We start from the raw sequence: 17970 nt of genomic DNA, 5'->3' as shown, positions 1-17970 counted from the left end.
CGAATATTATTAGTGTTACTGGAAGAAAATGGTGATATGATGTTCAAAATACTCTAAACCGTGATTATTTAAAACATGATTTTTGGGACTGATTTATTAAAAAAACCTGTGCAAAAGATCTTGGTCGCCAACAAACAAGATGGAGCAGCAAACAGTTAAATCGCAATCATGACAATACAATTTTCAATAGAAATCCCGTTAAAAAGACATTGTAGTTATCTTGTATTTCCTATAGATCTTGTAAGCGGTACAAAATATCAAGTATATGGCTAATAAATACATATACATGTGTACATTTCTGTAACACCCAATACCGATGGACTATACAATAGAGATGGTTAGACACAAGCATGTTGCAGGGGCACATTTTACAGATTTTTTGTGCAAGCTGGTAAAGCACAATACAAAGTATGTAAACTGTGTGTAAATACAAGACATTGCAAGATTTTGTGAAGCAATATTTTTACAGTTTTACACCTATCAATTATTCGCAAATCTGTAAACTCTACTTGTGCGTACAAATTTGCTATAACCTTCTACAAATGGAACAAATTTGTAAAATTGAAAAGAAATATAAATAACAATCAAAGTGTTACTGTGCATCTATAGCAGGAATTATAAGAAAAAGAATTCAGCACGCAGCCAATAACATCAAACAGTAAGGGCCAGTTTACAAGTGGAGCGTTAAATATTGCTTTTGTGAAAGCAATATTTGCTCTCCACTAAGTAATACCAGCACACGCTATAGTGCGCTTATATTACAAGTTGACAGCAATGCGAACACGAGCTCGCATTCACATTGCGCTTACGAGAGTGCGCTTCCTTTTTCTCAAATGGGAGCCTTGTTCTCATGCCGTGTCTCACTAGCGCAGAAAAGGGGTTAAGTCGTGCAGTGATGACAGCATATTGTAAAGATATATGTATGTGGATCTGATCTTTGGTTAATTTCATAAGCGTTAATTGCTACCCTGAGCTCACAGTCGCAATAGCCAGTCACTTGTAATGGCTGATTATTTATTGTGCACCTGCAAATGGGCAAGGCTCGTGATAAATTAGCACTTCACTTGTAAGCTAGGCCAGATAAATTTGTTATGAGCCCCAGCCGCAATATATATTTGTTGTCATTACAACGTTTGTATTATAAATTATTAGTAAAAAAACAAACAAATTATAAAATAAATAAAAATTTTGCCGTGGATTTATTTGTTACCTTCACACTTCTGCTGTGGGTCGCCCCAGTAATTTTCTTGGCAGTGGGAGCAGACTCTCCCACCAAACCCAGGTCGGCAGTAACAGGCACCAGTGAACTAGAGAGAAGATATACATAGGGTTAATGAAACGTCTTCTGCTAACCGTGCGCCGAACAACCTAATACCACAGCAAATACCAGTAATAGTTTGTTATTTATCCAGAGCCTAAGACACAGTGCAGATACAGTGGCCGAATTATCAAGCTCTGAATAGAGCTTGATGCCCCTGTTTCTGCGTGAGCCTTCAGGAGTTATGAAGCAGCGGTCTTAAGACCGCTGCTCCATAACTGGTCTGCCTGCTCTGAGGCTGCGGACATCAATCCGCCCGATCCTATACAATCGGGCTGATTGACACCCCTTGCTAGCGGCCAATTGGCCGCTAATCTGCAGGGGGCGGCATTGCACAAGCAGTTCACAAGAACTGCTGATGCAATGATAAATGCCGACAGCTACATTGTATCATGTCCGCTTGCACTTTGGTAAATTGGCCCCACAATGTGTTGTAATATTATTACTTTAAATAAGATGTTCTATGTAAATAATTTACTGTCTGGAATATATAAATATGGTCGCTATTTCACTGAACAACTAAACCGAAGATGTAGACAGAGAAGATAGTGACTTACTTGCAGGAAAAAATTTCATTTTTAATAATTTTATTTTTAAACAAATTTTAATGAAAACGTCTGGATTTTGGAATTTATACCTGTGCAACTTTCTCTGTTCACAAAGGGGTCAGATTTCCATTTGCGCTAGCAACATTACAGAAGGAGGATACTATCGGTTACCCATAAAAAAATCAATGAAAGCTGTTACAGGGACATGAAACTCAAAATTTGTCTTTTATGATTCATATAAACATATAATTTTATAAAACTTCCCAATTTACTTATGTGATCAGATTTGCTTCATTCTCTGTGTGTCGTTTGTAGAAGGAGCACTAATGCACTAGCAAGAACTAGCTGAGCATATTTAGTGAGTCAGTGACAAGTGGTATATGTTACAAATACTGTGCTCAGGACAAATGCACGCTCTGGTGCCTGCATTAGTATGCTCTTTCTTTCTCTCTCTCCTCTCTCTCTCTCTTATTATCCCTCTCTCTCTCTCTCTCTCTCTCTCTCTCTCTGTCTCTTTTTCTCTCTGTCTCTCTTTCTCTCTCTCTCTCTCTCTCTCTCTCTCACTCTCTCTCTCTGTCTCTTTTTCTCTCTGTCTCTCTTTCTCTCTCTCTCTTTCTCTCTCTTATTTTCTCTTTTTTTCTCTCTCTCTCTTTCTCTTTCTCGTTCTCTGTCTCTCTTTCTCTGTCTCTCTCTCTGTCCCTCTCTCTCTTTCTCTCTCTTTTTTCTCTCTCTCTTTCTCTGTCTTTCTCTGTCTTTCTCGTTCTCTGTCTCTCTTTCTCTGTCTCTCTCTCTGTCCCTCTCATTCTCTCTCTTTCTCTCTCATTTAGTTTATTACTAACTCATAGATGTGATCCGGTTGACTCACCATGTTGCAGTCCTGACGGAGGGAATGTGTGGGAACGCAGGCACAAGCTTCACAACCCATCTGTGAACCAAAGTTCCAGAAGTTGGGTGCACATTGGTCGCAGCTCTTGCCCACTACATTGGCTCTGCAGGGGCAGTGCCCAGTCACCCGGTCACAGTAACAGATATCTCTTGTGCAGTGTGAGGGGAAGGTACCTTGCTCATTACATGTGCATCCTATATGAAGAAAGAGGTTTGGTGTAGATACAAGTTTACTCAAATGTACTCAATATGTAGGAACCTCTGTATATTAATGTTATAGAAGATCTCATAATAGTGATTTTTTTTTTAACATTATTTCCTCTTTTCCTGGACTTTCTACATATGATGTGATTTCAAAATTGTAGTACTTCTGTATTAACAAAAAATATGTATGGTTCAGCCTATATGTAATATATATTTATTACACATAGGTTAAAGGGACACTAAACCCGAAATTTTTCTTTTATGATTCAGATAGAGAATACAATTTTAAACAACCTTCCAATTTACTTCTGTTATCTAATTTGTTTCATTCTTTAGATTTTCCTTTGTTGTAGAAATAGCAATGCACATGGGTGAGCCAATCACACTAGGCATCTATGTGCAGCAATTAATCAGCAGCTACTGAGCCTATCTAGATATGCTTTGAAGCAAATGATATCAAGAGAATTAAGCAAATTAGATAATAGAAGTGAATTAGAAAGTTGTTTAAAAGGGCATGCTCTATCTAGATCCCAAAATAATTTTTTGGGGGTTTCATGTCCCTTTAAGTACTGCTTGGGAGCTGCAGAGAACTGCTGGTCCTGAATGGAAACTGCTGCTAATCCAATCAGCAGTGCTAGTTAAACAGCTGAGTCGTGTGACTAGCGCTGCTGATTGGATCAGGGACAGTGTCCACTCAGAACCGGCAGTTCTCTGTGGGTCACCTAGCGGTACGTTACCTATGTGTTTAACCCTTTCTAACTGAAGTCCAGATCTTGCAAGGAAAAGATTCTTCATCTATCCTGCGAGAGAAACTGCACAGCTACAGCATTGTGAGAGGCAAACAAGGAAACATACTGACTTGATAAACTTCAGATTTTATTTTTTATCAGAGAACAAAAATGATCAACCACATTTATTTTGGATATAACCATAGTTTGCATAATTGTTTTTACTTAATATACACCTGAGACTAATACAAGGCTTGACAAATCCTGGGAGCCAATGAGTGATGGATACTAGAATTTCACTTATAGCTGAATTCTACACATATCTGTTTACAAACACCCTTGTCTGACTCCAAACTTAAATTGTACATGAGGCTCCTCAATATGTTTCCTAATTTTATATTAATTTGTCAGCTGATGGCCCAACATATATATTATGTCCATGGAATTTTGTTAAAGGTTTTGTGTGTAACTGTCACTCACTACACCTCTGTGTTGTAGTATTAATATGAAACCAACATACTTACTGCGGCATGTTCGCTGCACTGCACTGCCATAGTACCCGGCCTTGCAGTCTCCGCAGTTGGGTCCATCTGTGTTGTAGAGACATTTCAGACATGAACCAGTGCGAGAGTCACACGACTCTGGGTCTGTTGGATCAATGTTGTTGTTACATTGGCATGGGCGACACTCTCCGCCATCCTGATCTGGGTTTCCAAAGTATCCAGGAGAACAGTGGTCACAGCGTGAACCTACCCAGAAAGAGTGAACATACAGCGGGTCTCTTACTCACCACCAGAGAGAGTTAACCCCTTATTTGAGAAAGGGTTGCTATGCTTTGAAGGCCTTTTTGGCAGCCAACAGGTAATAGGTTGTATTTGTCAGGTCCTAATAGACTGAGCTTGGTACTTGGTTTCTCTAAGTCTACATCTATATACAAAATCCCTGATTCTGAAAAATGTGCGCCAGGCTCTTCTATGTTTTAGTTTGCTTAAGTTAAACTTGATGGACTTTCATCCTCATCTACAATGTTACAGTGTTACTATATTATTATGCTACTGTGTTACTATATTATCATGTTACTGTGTTACTATATTATCATATTACTGTGTTACTATATTATCATGTTACTACTGTGTTACTATATTATCATATTACTGTGTTGCTATATTATCATATTACAGTGTTACTATATTATCATGTTACTGTGTTACTATAATATCATATTACTGTGTTACTATATTATCATATTACTGTGTTACTATATTATCATGTTACTGTGTTACTATATTATCATATTACTGTGTTACTATATTATCATGTTACTGTGTTACTATATTATCATATTACTGTGTTACTATATTATCATATTACAGTGTTACTATATTATCATGTTACTTTGTTACTATATTATCATGTTACTGTGTTACTATATTATCATATTACTGTGTTACTATATTATCATGTTACTGTGTTACTATATTATCATGTTACTGTGTTACTACATTATCATGTTACTGTGTTACTATATTATCATATTACTGTGTTACTATATTATCATGGTACTGTGTTACTATATTATCATGTTACTGTGTTACTATATTATCTTATTACTGTGTTACTATATTATTATGTTACTGTGTTACTATATTATCGTGTTACTGTGTTACTATATTATTATGTTACTGTGTTACTATATTATGTTACAGTGTTACTATATTATCATGTTACTATATTATTATGTTACTGTGTTACTATATTATGTTACAGTGTTACTATATTATCATGTTACTGTGTTACTATATTATCATGTTACTGTGTTACTATATTATCATGTTACTGTGTTACTATATTATCGTGTTACTGTGTTACTATATTATCATGTTACTATATTATTATGTTACTGTGTTACTATATTATGTTACAGTGTTACTATATTATCATGTTACTATATTATTATGTTACTGTGTTACTATATTATGTTACAGTGTTACTATATTATCATGTTACTGTGTTACTATATTATCATGTTACTGTGTTACTATATTATCATGGTACTGTGTTATTATATTATCATGTTACTGTGTTACTATATTATAATGTTACTGTGTTACTATATTATGTTACTGTGTTACTATATTATCATGTTACTGTGTTACTATATTATCATGTTACTGTGTTACTATATTATCATGTTACTGTGTTACTATATTATCATGGTACTGTGTTATGATATTATCATGTTACTGTGTTACTATATTATCGTGTTACTGTGTTACTATATTATCATGTTACTGTGTTACTATATTATGTTACTGTGTTACTATATTATCATGTTACTGTGTTACTATATTATGTTACTGTGTTACTATATTATCTTGTTACTGTGTTACTATATTATAATATGTTATTGAGTTACTATATTATGCTACTGTGTTACTATGTTACTGTGTTACTATATTATTATGTTACTGTGTTACTATATTATCTTGTTACTGTGTTACTATATTATCATGTTACAGTGTTACTATATTATCATGTTACTATATTATCATGTTACTGTGTTACTATATTATCATGTTACTGTGTTACTATATTATCATGTTACTGTATTATCATGTCACTGCATTACTATATTATCATGTTACAGTGTTACTATATTATCATGTTACAGTGTTACTATATTATCATGTTACTGTATTATCATGTTACTGTGTTACTATATTAACATGTTATTGTGTTACTATATTATCATGTTACTGTGTTACTATATTATCATGTTACTATATTATTATGTTACAGTGTTACTATATTATGTTACAGTGTTACTATATTATCATGTTATTATATTATCATGTTACTGTGTTACTATATTATCATATTACTGTGTTACTATATTATCATGTTACCGTGTTACTATATTATTATGTTACAATGTTACTATATTATCATGTTACAATGTTACTATATTATCATGTTACTGTGTTACTATATTATTATGTTACTGTGTTACTATATTATCATGGTACTATACTACTGTTACTTCCGTATACCAACGCCCTCATGTTATCCTATTTCACTTAATTCCATATCCCACCTGATTCATTGCCTTCTGAGTGAAGCCCTACTTACCGGTATAACCAGGTGCGCACAGACACACAATGTGATTGGACTCCCTATCAGCGTAGCAAGAACTGCCGTGGTAATTTCGACTGCCGGGAAACCCAGGACATGGACAAGGGCGACACTGCTGACCAGAGCCCAGAACAGGGTCTCCATAATATCCATCCAAGCACCTAATATTAGCCATATAACCATTTGCATCAGTACAAGAAGCACACCCCACATCCTCCCCAAGTTAATATATTATTTTATATAGTCATGTGTAGCATTTATACAGAAATGATCAAATCTTACAAAGAAACTTCCAGTTCATTGGGCGCAATGGTTTAGTTTTTGTGGTTTATAGACAGAAAATTGTTGATGTTGATTTAGCATAAATTACTTAAAATTCACTGCAGCCATGTAGGTAGGACCTTTATAGAATAATTACATTGTGTTGGTCTGTATGACTGTCTGTCTATATATCTGCCATCTATCTATCTATCTATCTATCTATATATCAATCTGTCTTTAATCTATCTAACTATCTATCTATCTGTCTATCTATAAATCTATCTATCTATCTATCTATCTATCTATCTATCTATCTATCTATCTGTCTGTCTGTCTGTCTGTCTGTCTGTCTGTCTGTCTATCTATAATCTGTCTGTCTGTCTATAATCTGTCTGTCTATAATCTGTCTGTCTATAATCTGTCTGTCTATAATCTGTCTGTCTGTCTATCTATCTATATTTTATATATGTCTGTCTGTCTATCAATTCTCAGAACTCACTTGTCACAGTGGCGCCCAGTGGTAAAATCCCGACAGGCGATGCAAGTACCGGTTTTGGAATCACACTCTTCAGAGTGGCCATTGCACTGACATGGCCTGCAGTTTGGAAAGCCCCACTGGCCAGGCAAGCACTGGTCACACTGTCTCCCAGCCACATTGCTCTGACACTGGCACTGCCCAGTGGCGGGGCTGCAGAATCTGGAGGTGGATCCCTGGGGGTGACAGTCACATTCTGTGCAAGAAAAAGGGAAAAACATGCCTGAGATTATGACATGGCAGAGGCCCTGAAACACAAGGGGTAAACCATTTCCATAATAAGATGTAGTCACAGGATATATATAGAATATTAACAACTGGGTCACTTTAAGTAACACATGGATTAATTGGTGCAAAAACTACTTCTACCTTCCCAAGACAAACTCTTAATAACACCTAATGCTGAGTTTATATTGGTTTCTAAAAAAATATACTATATACTATTATCTAGCTGTTACATTTTCATTTTGCGCTAGACAGATTACAGCAGTGGAAGGTTGTTAAATTGTGCAGTTTACATTCGGCCTACTAAGAACATTTTGCTTGCCATATACTTTTATTAATGGACTTCCTTATCAGGGCCGCCACTAGAAATTTTGGGGCCCCTGACTTAACCATTGATCAGCCCCCCCCCCCTCTTTAACATGTGCAATTTTTGACCAAGTGACTAAAACGTATATGCACTTTATTCTTAAGTGTAGTCAAACTTGGAAATGTTGTAAAGGTAGTAACACCCAAACACAGAAACACACAGACACACTCATACACTGAAACACACACACACACTCACACATAAGGATTCACATATAGACACTCTAGCAGACATGCAAAGAAACACACTCAGACACAGACACCCAAACAGACACTCAGCACTTGTTTACATTGACCTGACAAGTAATGAGGTAGACTACAGTTTTGTCAAAAAAGGAGATTTACAAAACCAAATATGGAGTTCTGATTATCTTTTTGTCAAGGAAGATGCCAACTAAATGATGACAACAGCATGCAGTGGCTGAAAGGAAGAACCCTGAACTGCCTAAACAATAATTTAAAGGTTAAATGGTGGATTGGTGACTTCTGGAAAGGTCTCATTAATCTCAAAGTCTGTAGAAAGATGTGAATAATCAGTAGTAAGGTCAAAATGTCCTAAAAAGGAACAGACAATAGACACACACACACACACACTCAAACACAAACTTGCACATACACCCAAAGAAACACCGACAGAGACAGCCTCAGAAAACACACAAAGACATACACACACACACACACACACACAGACACCCACAGAAAACACACAGAGACATACACACACAGAGACAACCACATAAAACACACAAATACATACATACACACACACACTCACTGAGACATCCACAGAAAACACACAAAGACATACACACACTCTCACAGAGACACCCACAGAAAATGCACAGGCATACACACACCATCACAGTGACACCCATAGAAAACACACACCCTCACAGAGACATCCACAGAAAACACAGACATACATACATACACACACCCACCCTCACAGAGACATCCACAGAAAACACAGAGACATACACACCCACCCTCACAGAGGCATCCAGAGAAAATACACAAAGACATACATATATACACCCTCACAGAGACACCCATAGAAAAAGCACTAAGACATACGCACACACCCTCACAGACATCCACAGAAAATGCACAAAGACATAGACACCCACCCTCACAGAGAGACCCACAGAAAAAAATATATATACACACTCATAGAGACACAAACAAAAGCACAAAGACATAAACACAGACACCCACAGAAACACTCACAGAAGGTAACATTTCTGCACATTGCATCCCCTAAATCAACAGTGTGTGACATGCATGATAAAAAATTACAGAAATTAAGATCACTTTTTAAAGAATCATATTTGTAAATGTGCATATAAAAATAATTCTGTGAATTCAAAATTGTACATTAATGATCTGGATAGATGGCTAGATGAAGAAAATTACTTTTAAAAGGTTGACATATGTTTGTTTTTGTTTCCCCATTTTCCCCAACCAAGAGCACCTCTTCAAATATAGTATACAAATGTTCCCATCTGTCAGCTGTACTTATGGATTTTGAAAATGCTGTACTCTATATGGTCTTGGTGGAACCATAAGCTGTGGTACTCATACCATTAGATCTGGTTAAATGCAGGATTTAGGCTTGTTTGTATGTATTTCAAAATTAAGTTAGTTGTAGTGTAAACTGAACAGTTTTAAGTTAACCTGTCTCATTTAAAACACTGAATAATCTTAGTCTGAGAGTATAACATTTTATGTAGATGTAAAAATCATAGATAAAATACCTCCTTGCATCTGGAAAGTCCTTGCATAAAGGGGCAGTAAACTGGAATGTAATATATATATATATATATATATATATATATATATATATATATATATATATATATATATTAATTAAAAAAACTCATATCTGCCAAAAGGGCACCTACCAATTGTGTATTGAACATTTCTGCATGGCTTTAAATATAGAATTTCTACAGCATTGTCAAATAATCATAAATACACTGCTGCTAAAAAAAAAATGTGTTTTAATGGACCCCTGGCCCCACCATACAACTACTACCACACTGAAGTTACAATCCAAAATTGCACAAATAAATAAAAAACATTTACTAAGTAAGTCCTACCTCCTCTGCAAATGAAAGTGATCTGCCGTCTGACTCAGGCACACACTGTACAAACAAAGTACCAAGTCTGTCTCACACTGTGCATAGGGGTTTAGTGCACACTCAGAAATCCTCTCAAATGCTAATACTTTACTCCTTGTAATAACATTTACCATGCTTAATTAGCATTCTGCTATAGTACCCACTGGTGGCTGCCAACATTTAAAATATATATATATAAATATATATATATATTTTTTAGTTGTTCTTGCCTCATGGGGACCCCCTGGCCCATTGGGCCCCTGACAGGAGTCACCCCTGTCACCCCCTGATGGCGGCCCTGTTCCTTATACTAGACATAAATGGTTATAATGGTCTTTACAATTAGTATTACAAAATATAATATAAAAAAAGTGTAAAACACAAATATTCAATAAAATAATATGAATATTTAATTATAATGTTATTTATGCTTATATTTTATTTATAAAAGGTACCTATTCATATGAAGATAATTAATTCTTGAAATATTATATATCAATTCAATAAAGTATTTACAGCTATAAATATAAGATACTGTTTAAAACCAGGGGGGAAAATCTATAAAGAAAATATAGACATCTGACAGATGTAAATCTAAGTGATGGTAAACTCTCCACTTTTTAAAAAACAGATCTAGAATGTAAGTGATATTTTAGATGGAGTTTAATTAATCAGTTGTAACGAAGATGCGCTATAACTAACTTTTTAATATAGATATAAACGTAAAATACCCTGCGCTCTGTCGCTCGCTTCAATAGTCAATTTTTCTGTGAGCTAAACGTTTGAATTATTGTCCAATCAGCGCTCCCGCCTTAAGGCACTTTTGTTGTAGCTAAAGTTTTGACAGGACAACAATTAAAACTGTTGGCTCACAGAAACATTGACTTTTGAAGTGGGAGTGGATGTGTTTATTGAGGTTGAGTTGGTCAAAGGTGAAGGTTGCAAAGAGCAAAATTCTTTAAAAAACTAACAAGTTATGATCATTAAATGAAAATGGGGAAAAAACATAATTTATGTAAGAACTTACCTGATAAATTCATTTCTTTCATATTAGCAAGAGTCCATGAGCTAGTGACGTATGGGATATACATTCCTACCAGGAGGGGCAAAGTTTCCCAAACCTTAAAATGCCTATAAATACACCCCTCACCACACCCACAATTCAGTTTAACGAATAGCCAAGAAGTGGGGTGATAAGAAAAAAGTGCGAAAGCATATAAAATAAGGAATTGGAATAATTGTGCTTTATACAAAAAAAATCATAACCACCACAAAAAAGGGCGGGCCTCATGGACTCTTGCTAATATGAAAGAAATGAATTTATCAGGTAAGTTCTTACATAAATTATGTTTTCTTTCATGTAATTAGCAAGAGTCCATGAGCTAGTGACGTATGGGATAATGACTACCCAAGATGTGGATCTTTCCACGCAAAAGTCACTAGAGAGGGAGGGATAAAATAAAGACAGCCAATTCCTGCTGAAAATAATCCACACCCAAAATAAAGTTTAATGAAAAACATAAACAGAAGATTCAAACTGAAACCGCTGCCTGAAGTACTTTTCTACCAAAAACTGCTTCAGAAGAAGAAAATACATCAAAATGGTAGAATTTAGTAAAAGTATGCAAAGAGGACCAAGTTGCTGCTTTGCAAATCTGATCAACCGAAGCTTCATTCCTAAACGCCCAGGAAGTAGAAACTGACCTAGTAGAATGAGCTGTAATCCTTTGACCCGACTCGACATAGGCATGATGAATTAAAGATTTCAACCAAGATGCCAAAGAAATGGCAGAAGCTTTCTGGCCTTTTCTAGAACCGGAAAAGATAACAAATAGACTAGAAGTCTTTCGGAAAGACTTAGTAGCTTCAACATAATATTTCAAAGCTCTAACAACATCCAAAGAATGCAACGATTTCTCCTTAGAATTCTTAGGATTAGGACATAATGAAGGAACCACAATTTCTCTACTAATGTTGTTGGAATTCACAACCTTAGGTAAAAATTCAAAAGAAGTTCGCAACACCGCCTTATCCTGATGAAAAATCAGAAAAGGAGACTCACAAGAAAGAGTAGATAATTCAGAGACTCTTCTGGCAGAAGAGATCGCCAAAAGGAACAAAACTTTCCAAGAAAGTAATTTAATGTCCAATGAATGCATAGGTTCAAACGGAGGAGCTTGAAGAGCCCCCAGAACCAAATTCAAACTCCAAGGAGGAGAAATTGACTTAATGACAGGTTTTATACGAACCAAAGCTTGTACAAAACAATGAATATCAGGAAGATTAGCAATCTTTCTGTGAAAAAGAACAGAAAGAGCAGAGATTTGTCCTTTCAAAGAACTTGCGGATAAACCTTTATCTAAACCATCCTGAAGAAACTGTAAAATTCTCGGAATTCTAAAAGAATGCCAAGAAAAATGATGAGAAAGACACCAAGAAATATAAGTCTTCCAGACTCTATAATATATCTCTCTGGATACAGATTTACGAGCCTGTAACATAGTATTAATCACAGAGTCAGAGAAACCTCTTTGACCAAGAATCAAGCGTTCAATCTCCATACCTTTAAATTTAAGGATTTGAGATCCTGATGGAAAAAAGGACCTTGCGACAGAAGGTCTGGTCTTAGCGGAAGAGTCCACGGATGGCAAGAGGCCATCCGGACAAGATCCGCATACCAAAACCTGTGAGGACATGCCGGAGCTATCAGCAGAACAAACGAGCATTCCTTCAGAATCTTGGAGATTACTCTTGGAAGAAGAACTAGAGGCGGAAAGATATAGGCAGGATGATACTTCCAAGGAAGTGATAATGCATCCACTGCTTCCGCCTGAGGATCCCGGGATCTGGACAGATACCTGGGAAGTTTCTTGTTTAGATGAGACGCCATCAGATCTATTTCTGGAAGCTCCCACATTTGAACAATCTGAAGAAATACCTCTGGGTGAAGAGACCATTCGCCCGGATGCAACGTTTGGCGACTGAGATAATCCGCTTCCCAATTGTCTATACCTGGGATATGAACCGCAGAGATTAGACAGGAGCTGGATTCCACCCAAACCAGAATTCGAGATACTTCTTTCATAGCCAGAGGACTGTGAGTCCCTCCTTGATGATTGATGTATGCCACAGTTGTGACATTGTCTGTCTGAAAACAAATGAACGATTCTCTCTTCAGAAGAGGCCAAGACTGAAGAGCTCTGAAAATTGCACGGAGTTCCAAAATATTGATCGGTAATCTCACCTCCTGAGATTCCCAAACTCCTTGTGCTGTCAGAGATCCCCACACAGCTCCCCAACCTGTGAGACTTGCATCTGTTGAAATTACAGTCCAGGTCGGAAGCACAAAAGAAGCCCCCTGAATTAAACGATGGTGATCTGTCCACCACGTTAGAGAGTGTCGTACAATCGGTTTTAAATATATTAATTGAGATATATTTGTGTAATCCCTGCACCATTGATTCAGCATACAGAGCTGAAGAGGTCGCATGTGAAAACGAGCAAAGGGGATCGCGTCCGATGCAGCAGTCATAAGACCTAGAATTTCCATGCATAAGGCTACCGAAGGGAATGATTGTGACTGAAGGTTTCGACAAGCTGAAATCAATTTTAGACGTCTCTTGTCTGTCAAAGACAGAGTCATGGACACTGAATCTATCTGGAAACCCAGAAAGGTTACCCTTGTCTGAGGAATCAATGAACTTTTTAGTGAATTGATCCTCCAACCATGATCTTGAAGAAACAACACAAGTCGATTTGTATGAGATTCTGCTAAATGTAAAGACTGAGCAAGTACCAAGATATCGTCCAAATAAGGAAAAACCACAATACCCTGTTCTCTGATTACAGACAGAAGGGCACCGAGAACCTTTGTAAAAATTCTTGGAGCTGTAGCTAGGCCAAACGGCAGAGCCACAAACTGGTAATGCTTGTCCAGAAAAGAGAATCTCAGGAACTGATAATGATCTGGATGAATCGGAATATGCAGATATGCATCCTGTAAATCTATTGTGGACATATAATGCCCTTGCTGAACAAAAGGCAAGATAGTCCTTACAGTTACCATTTTGAACGTTGGTATCCTTACATAACGATTCAATATTTTTAGATCCAGAACTGGTCTGAAGGAATTCTCCTTCTTTGGTACAATGAAGAGATTTGAATAAAACCCCATCCCCTGTTCCAGAACTGGAACTGGCATAATTACTCCAGCCAACTCTAGATCTGAAACACATTTCAGAAATGCTTGAGCTTTCACTGGATTTACTGGGACACGGGAAAGAAAAAATCTCTTTGCAGGAGGTCTCATCTTGAAACCAATTCTGTACCCTTCTGAAACAATGTTCTGAATCCAAAGATTGTGAACAGAATTGATCCAAATTTCTTTGAAAAAACGTAACCTGCCCCCTACCAGCTGAGCTGGAATGAGGGCCGCACCTTCATGTGGACTTAGAAGCTGGCTTTGCTTTTCTAGAAGGCTTGGATTTATTCCAGACTGGAGATGGTTTCCAAACTGAAACTGCTCCTGAGGATGAAGGATCAGGCTTTTGTTCTTTGTTGAAACGAAAGGAACGAAAACGATTATTAGCCCTGTTTTTACCCTTAGATTTTTTATCCTGTGGTAAAAAAGTTCCTTTCCCACCAGTAACAGTTGAGATAATAGAATCCAACTGAGAACCAAATAATTTGTTACCCTGGAAAGAAATGGAAAGTAGAGTTGATTTAGAAGCCATATCAGCATTCCAAGTTTTAAGCCATAAAGCTCTTCTAGCTAAAATAGCTAGAGACATAAACCTGACATCAACTCTGATAATATCAAAAATGGCATCACAGATAAAATTATTAGCATGTTGAAGAAGAATAATAATATTATGAGAATCATGATCTGTTACTTGTTGCGCTAAAGTTTCCAACCAAAAAGTTGAAGCTGCAGCAACATCAGCCAATGATATAGCAGGTCTAAGAAGATTACCTGAACACAGATAAGCTTTTCTTAGAAAGGATTCAATTTTCCTATCTAAAGGATCCTTAAACGAAGTACCATCTGACGTAGGAATAGTAGTACGTTTAGCAAGGGTAGAAATAGCCCCATCAACTCTAGGGATTTTGTCCCAAAATTCCAATCTGTCAGACGGCACAGGATATAATTGCTTAAAACGTTTAGAAGGAGTAAATGAATTACCCAAATTATTCCATTCTCTGGAAATTACTTCAGAAATAGCACCAGGAACAGGAAAAACTTCTGGAATAACCACAGGAGATTTAAAAACCTTATCTAAACGTTTAGATTTAGTATCAAGAGGACCAGAATCCTCAATTTCTAAAGCAATTAGTACTTCTTTAAGTAAAGAACGAATAAATTCCATTTTAAATAAATATGAAGACTTATCAGCATCAATCTCTGAGACAGAATCCTCTGAACCAGAAGAGTCATTAGAATCAGAATGATGATGTTCATTTAAAAATTCATCTGTATAAAGAGAAGTTTTAAAAGATTTTTTATGTTTACTAGAAGGAGGAATAACAGACATAGCCTTCTTGATGGATTCAGAAACAAAATCTCTTATGTTATCAGGAACATTCTGAACATTAGATGTTGATGGAACTGCAACAGGTAATGGTACATTACTAAAGGAAATATTATCTGCATTAACAAGTTTGTCATCACAATTAATACAAACAACAGCTGGAGGAATAGCTACCAAAAGTTTACAGCAGATACACTTAGCTTTGGTAGTTCCAGCACCAGACAGCGATTTTCCTGAAGTATCTTCTGACTCAGATGCAACGTGAGACATCTTGCAATATGTAAGAGAAAAAAACAACATATAAAGCAAAATTGATCAAATTCCTTAAATGACAGTTTCAGGAATGGGAAAAAATGCCAGTGAACAAGCTTCTAGCAACCAGAAGCAATAAATAATGAGACTTAAATAATGTGGAGACAAAAGCGACGCCCATATTTTTTTAGCGCCAAATAAGACGCCCACATTATTTGGCGCCAAAAATGACGCCACGTCCGGAACGCCGACATTTTTTGGCGCAAAAGAACGTAAAAAATGACGCAACTTCCGGCGACACATATGACGCCGGAAACAGAAAAGATTTTTTGCGCCAAAAAAGTCTGTGCCAAGAATGACGCAATAAAATTAAGCATTTTCAGCCCCCACGAGCCTAACAGCCCACAGGGAAAAAAGTCAAATCTTTAAGGTAAGAAAAATATTTGATTCAAATGCATTATTCCAAATATGAAACTGACTGTCTGAAAATAAGGAATGTTGAACATCCTGAGTCAAGGCAAATAAATGTTTGAATACATATATTTAGAACTTTATTCAAAAAGTGCCCAACCATAGCTTAGAGTGTCACAGAAAATAAGACTTACTTACCCCAGGACACTCATCTACATGTTTGTAGAAAGCCAAACCAGTACTGAAACGAAAATCAGCAGAGGTAATGGTATATTTATAAGAGTATATCGTCGATCTGAAAAGGGAGGTAAGAGATGAATCTCTACGACCGATAACAGAGAACCTATGAAATAGACCCCGTAGAAGGAGATCATTGAATTCAAACAGGCAATACTCTCCTCACATCCCTCTGACATTCACTGCACGCTGAGAGGAAAACCGGGCTCCAGCCTGCTGCGGAGCGCATATCAACGTAGAATCTAGCACAAACTTACTTCACCACCTCCATAGGTTTGTAAAACTGAATTGTGGGTGTGGTGAGGGGTGTATTTATAGGCATTTTAAGGTTTGGGAAACTTTGCCCCTCCTGGTAGGAATGTATATCCCATACGTCACTAGCTCATGGACTCTTGCTAATTACATGAAAGAAAGTTATCTGATGAAATTGTTGTGCAGGTGTAGAATAGGTTGCTGGTGCCAGGACCGTAGCCCATGTCGTAATGTAAGTGGCACACAGCAGATGGCGTGATGTAAGTGGCACACAGCAGATGGTGTGATGAGGATAACGAGCAGAACACTAGCACAGGCTTGGACAGTTGTATTAAATACCAATTATATAAAAAAAAGCTAAAATGACAGGGAATGTAGAATCAAGAACATTCTGAAAGAATTGTAAGTCTATCTTTGGGACATAAGTAATTGTACAAGTCATTATAGATCCAAACATTTTGCACAGGGGCCGATGGAGAGCTACCTATACAAAACCTATATCAAGGGCATTACTTAAGATGACTCACTGCTGCATCCATAAGGGCCAAATCCAAAGGTCCCAGGGGCGCACTGATCACAACGTTGCCCAATCACGTTGGGTTTGCACCTGCACTGACCTCCGACCTTGTCACACACAGCACTGAGGGAGCCCTGAAGGTCACAGAGGCAAGCTGCAAAATAGACACAGTTAGGGCATGACTTACAATGTCACCTGCACGCTATTTAACAGTTTGCAGAAATGTATGTGGGATTTTACATTATCACAGATATTATTTGCCCAGTGTCATTGTGTGATATACCGAAGAAACTACTATCCCAATCAAGCTAATCTTTTTTGTATTAGTATCTGCCAGACTGCCACCTCTACCTGCAGGAAAAGGCGGGACTCAGCCACTCTTGTTCTTCCTCACAGATATCTTGAGCACTCTGCTCAACAGCCCCAAAGAACAGTATATAGTTCTCTCTCT

General features: G+C 36.9%; 1 protein-coding gene across 1 annotated transcript in view; it reads right to left on the bottom strand.

Annotated features, from left to right (window-relative positions):
• Nucleotides 1–17970, bottom strand: part of LOC128666237 (laminin subunit beta-4) — a 233982-nt gene that overhangs the window by 73971 nt on the left and 142041 nt on the right. Inside the window, exons 19-24 of the mRNA XM_053720711.1 lie at nucleotides 17530–17673; nucleotides 7576–7807; nucleotides 6813–6976; nucleotides 4208–4432; nucleotides 2732–2946; nucleotides 1211–1307 (exon numbers count right to left, since the gene is read on the bottom strand). Coding sequence (XP_053576686.1) covers nucleotides 1211–1307; nucleotides 2732–2946; nucleotides 4208–4432; nucleotides 6813–6976; nucleotides 7576–7807; nucleotides 17530–17673 — 1077 coding nt within the window. The remainder of the gene's footprint in view (nucleotides 1–1210; nucleotides 1308–2731; nucleotides 2947–4207; nucleotides 4433–6812; nucleotides 6977–7575; nucleotides 7808–17529; nucleotides 17674–17970) is intronic.

This window comes from Bombina bombina, chromosome 7 (assembly GCF_027579735.1).
Source record: "Bombina bombina isolate aBomBom1 chromosome 7, aBomBom1.pri, whole genome shotgun sequence".
Classification (NCBI taxonomy): Eukaryota; Metazoa; Chordata; class Amphibia; order Anura; family Bombinatoridae; genus Bombina; species Bombina bombina.
Note: the sequence above shows the minus strand (reverse complement) of the source record. Positions and strands in the feature narration are given on the sequence as shown.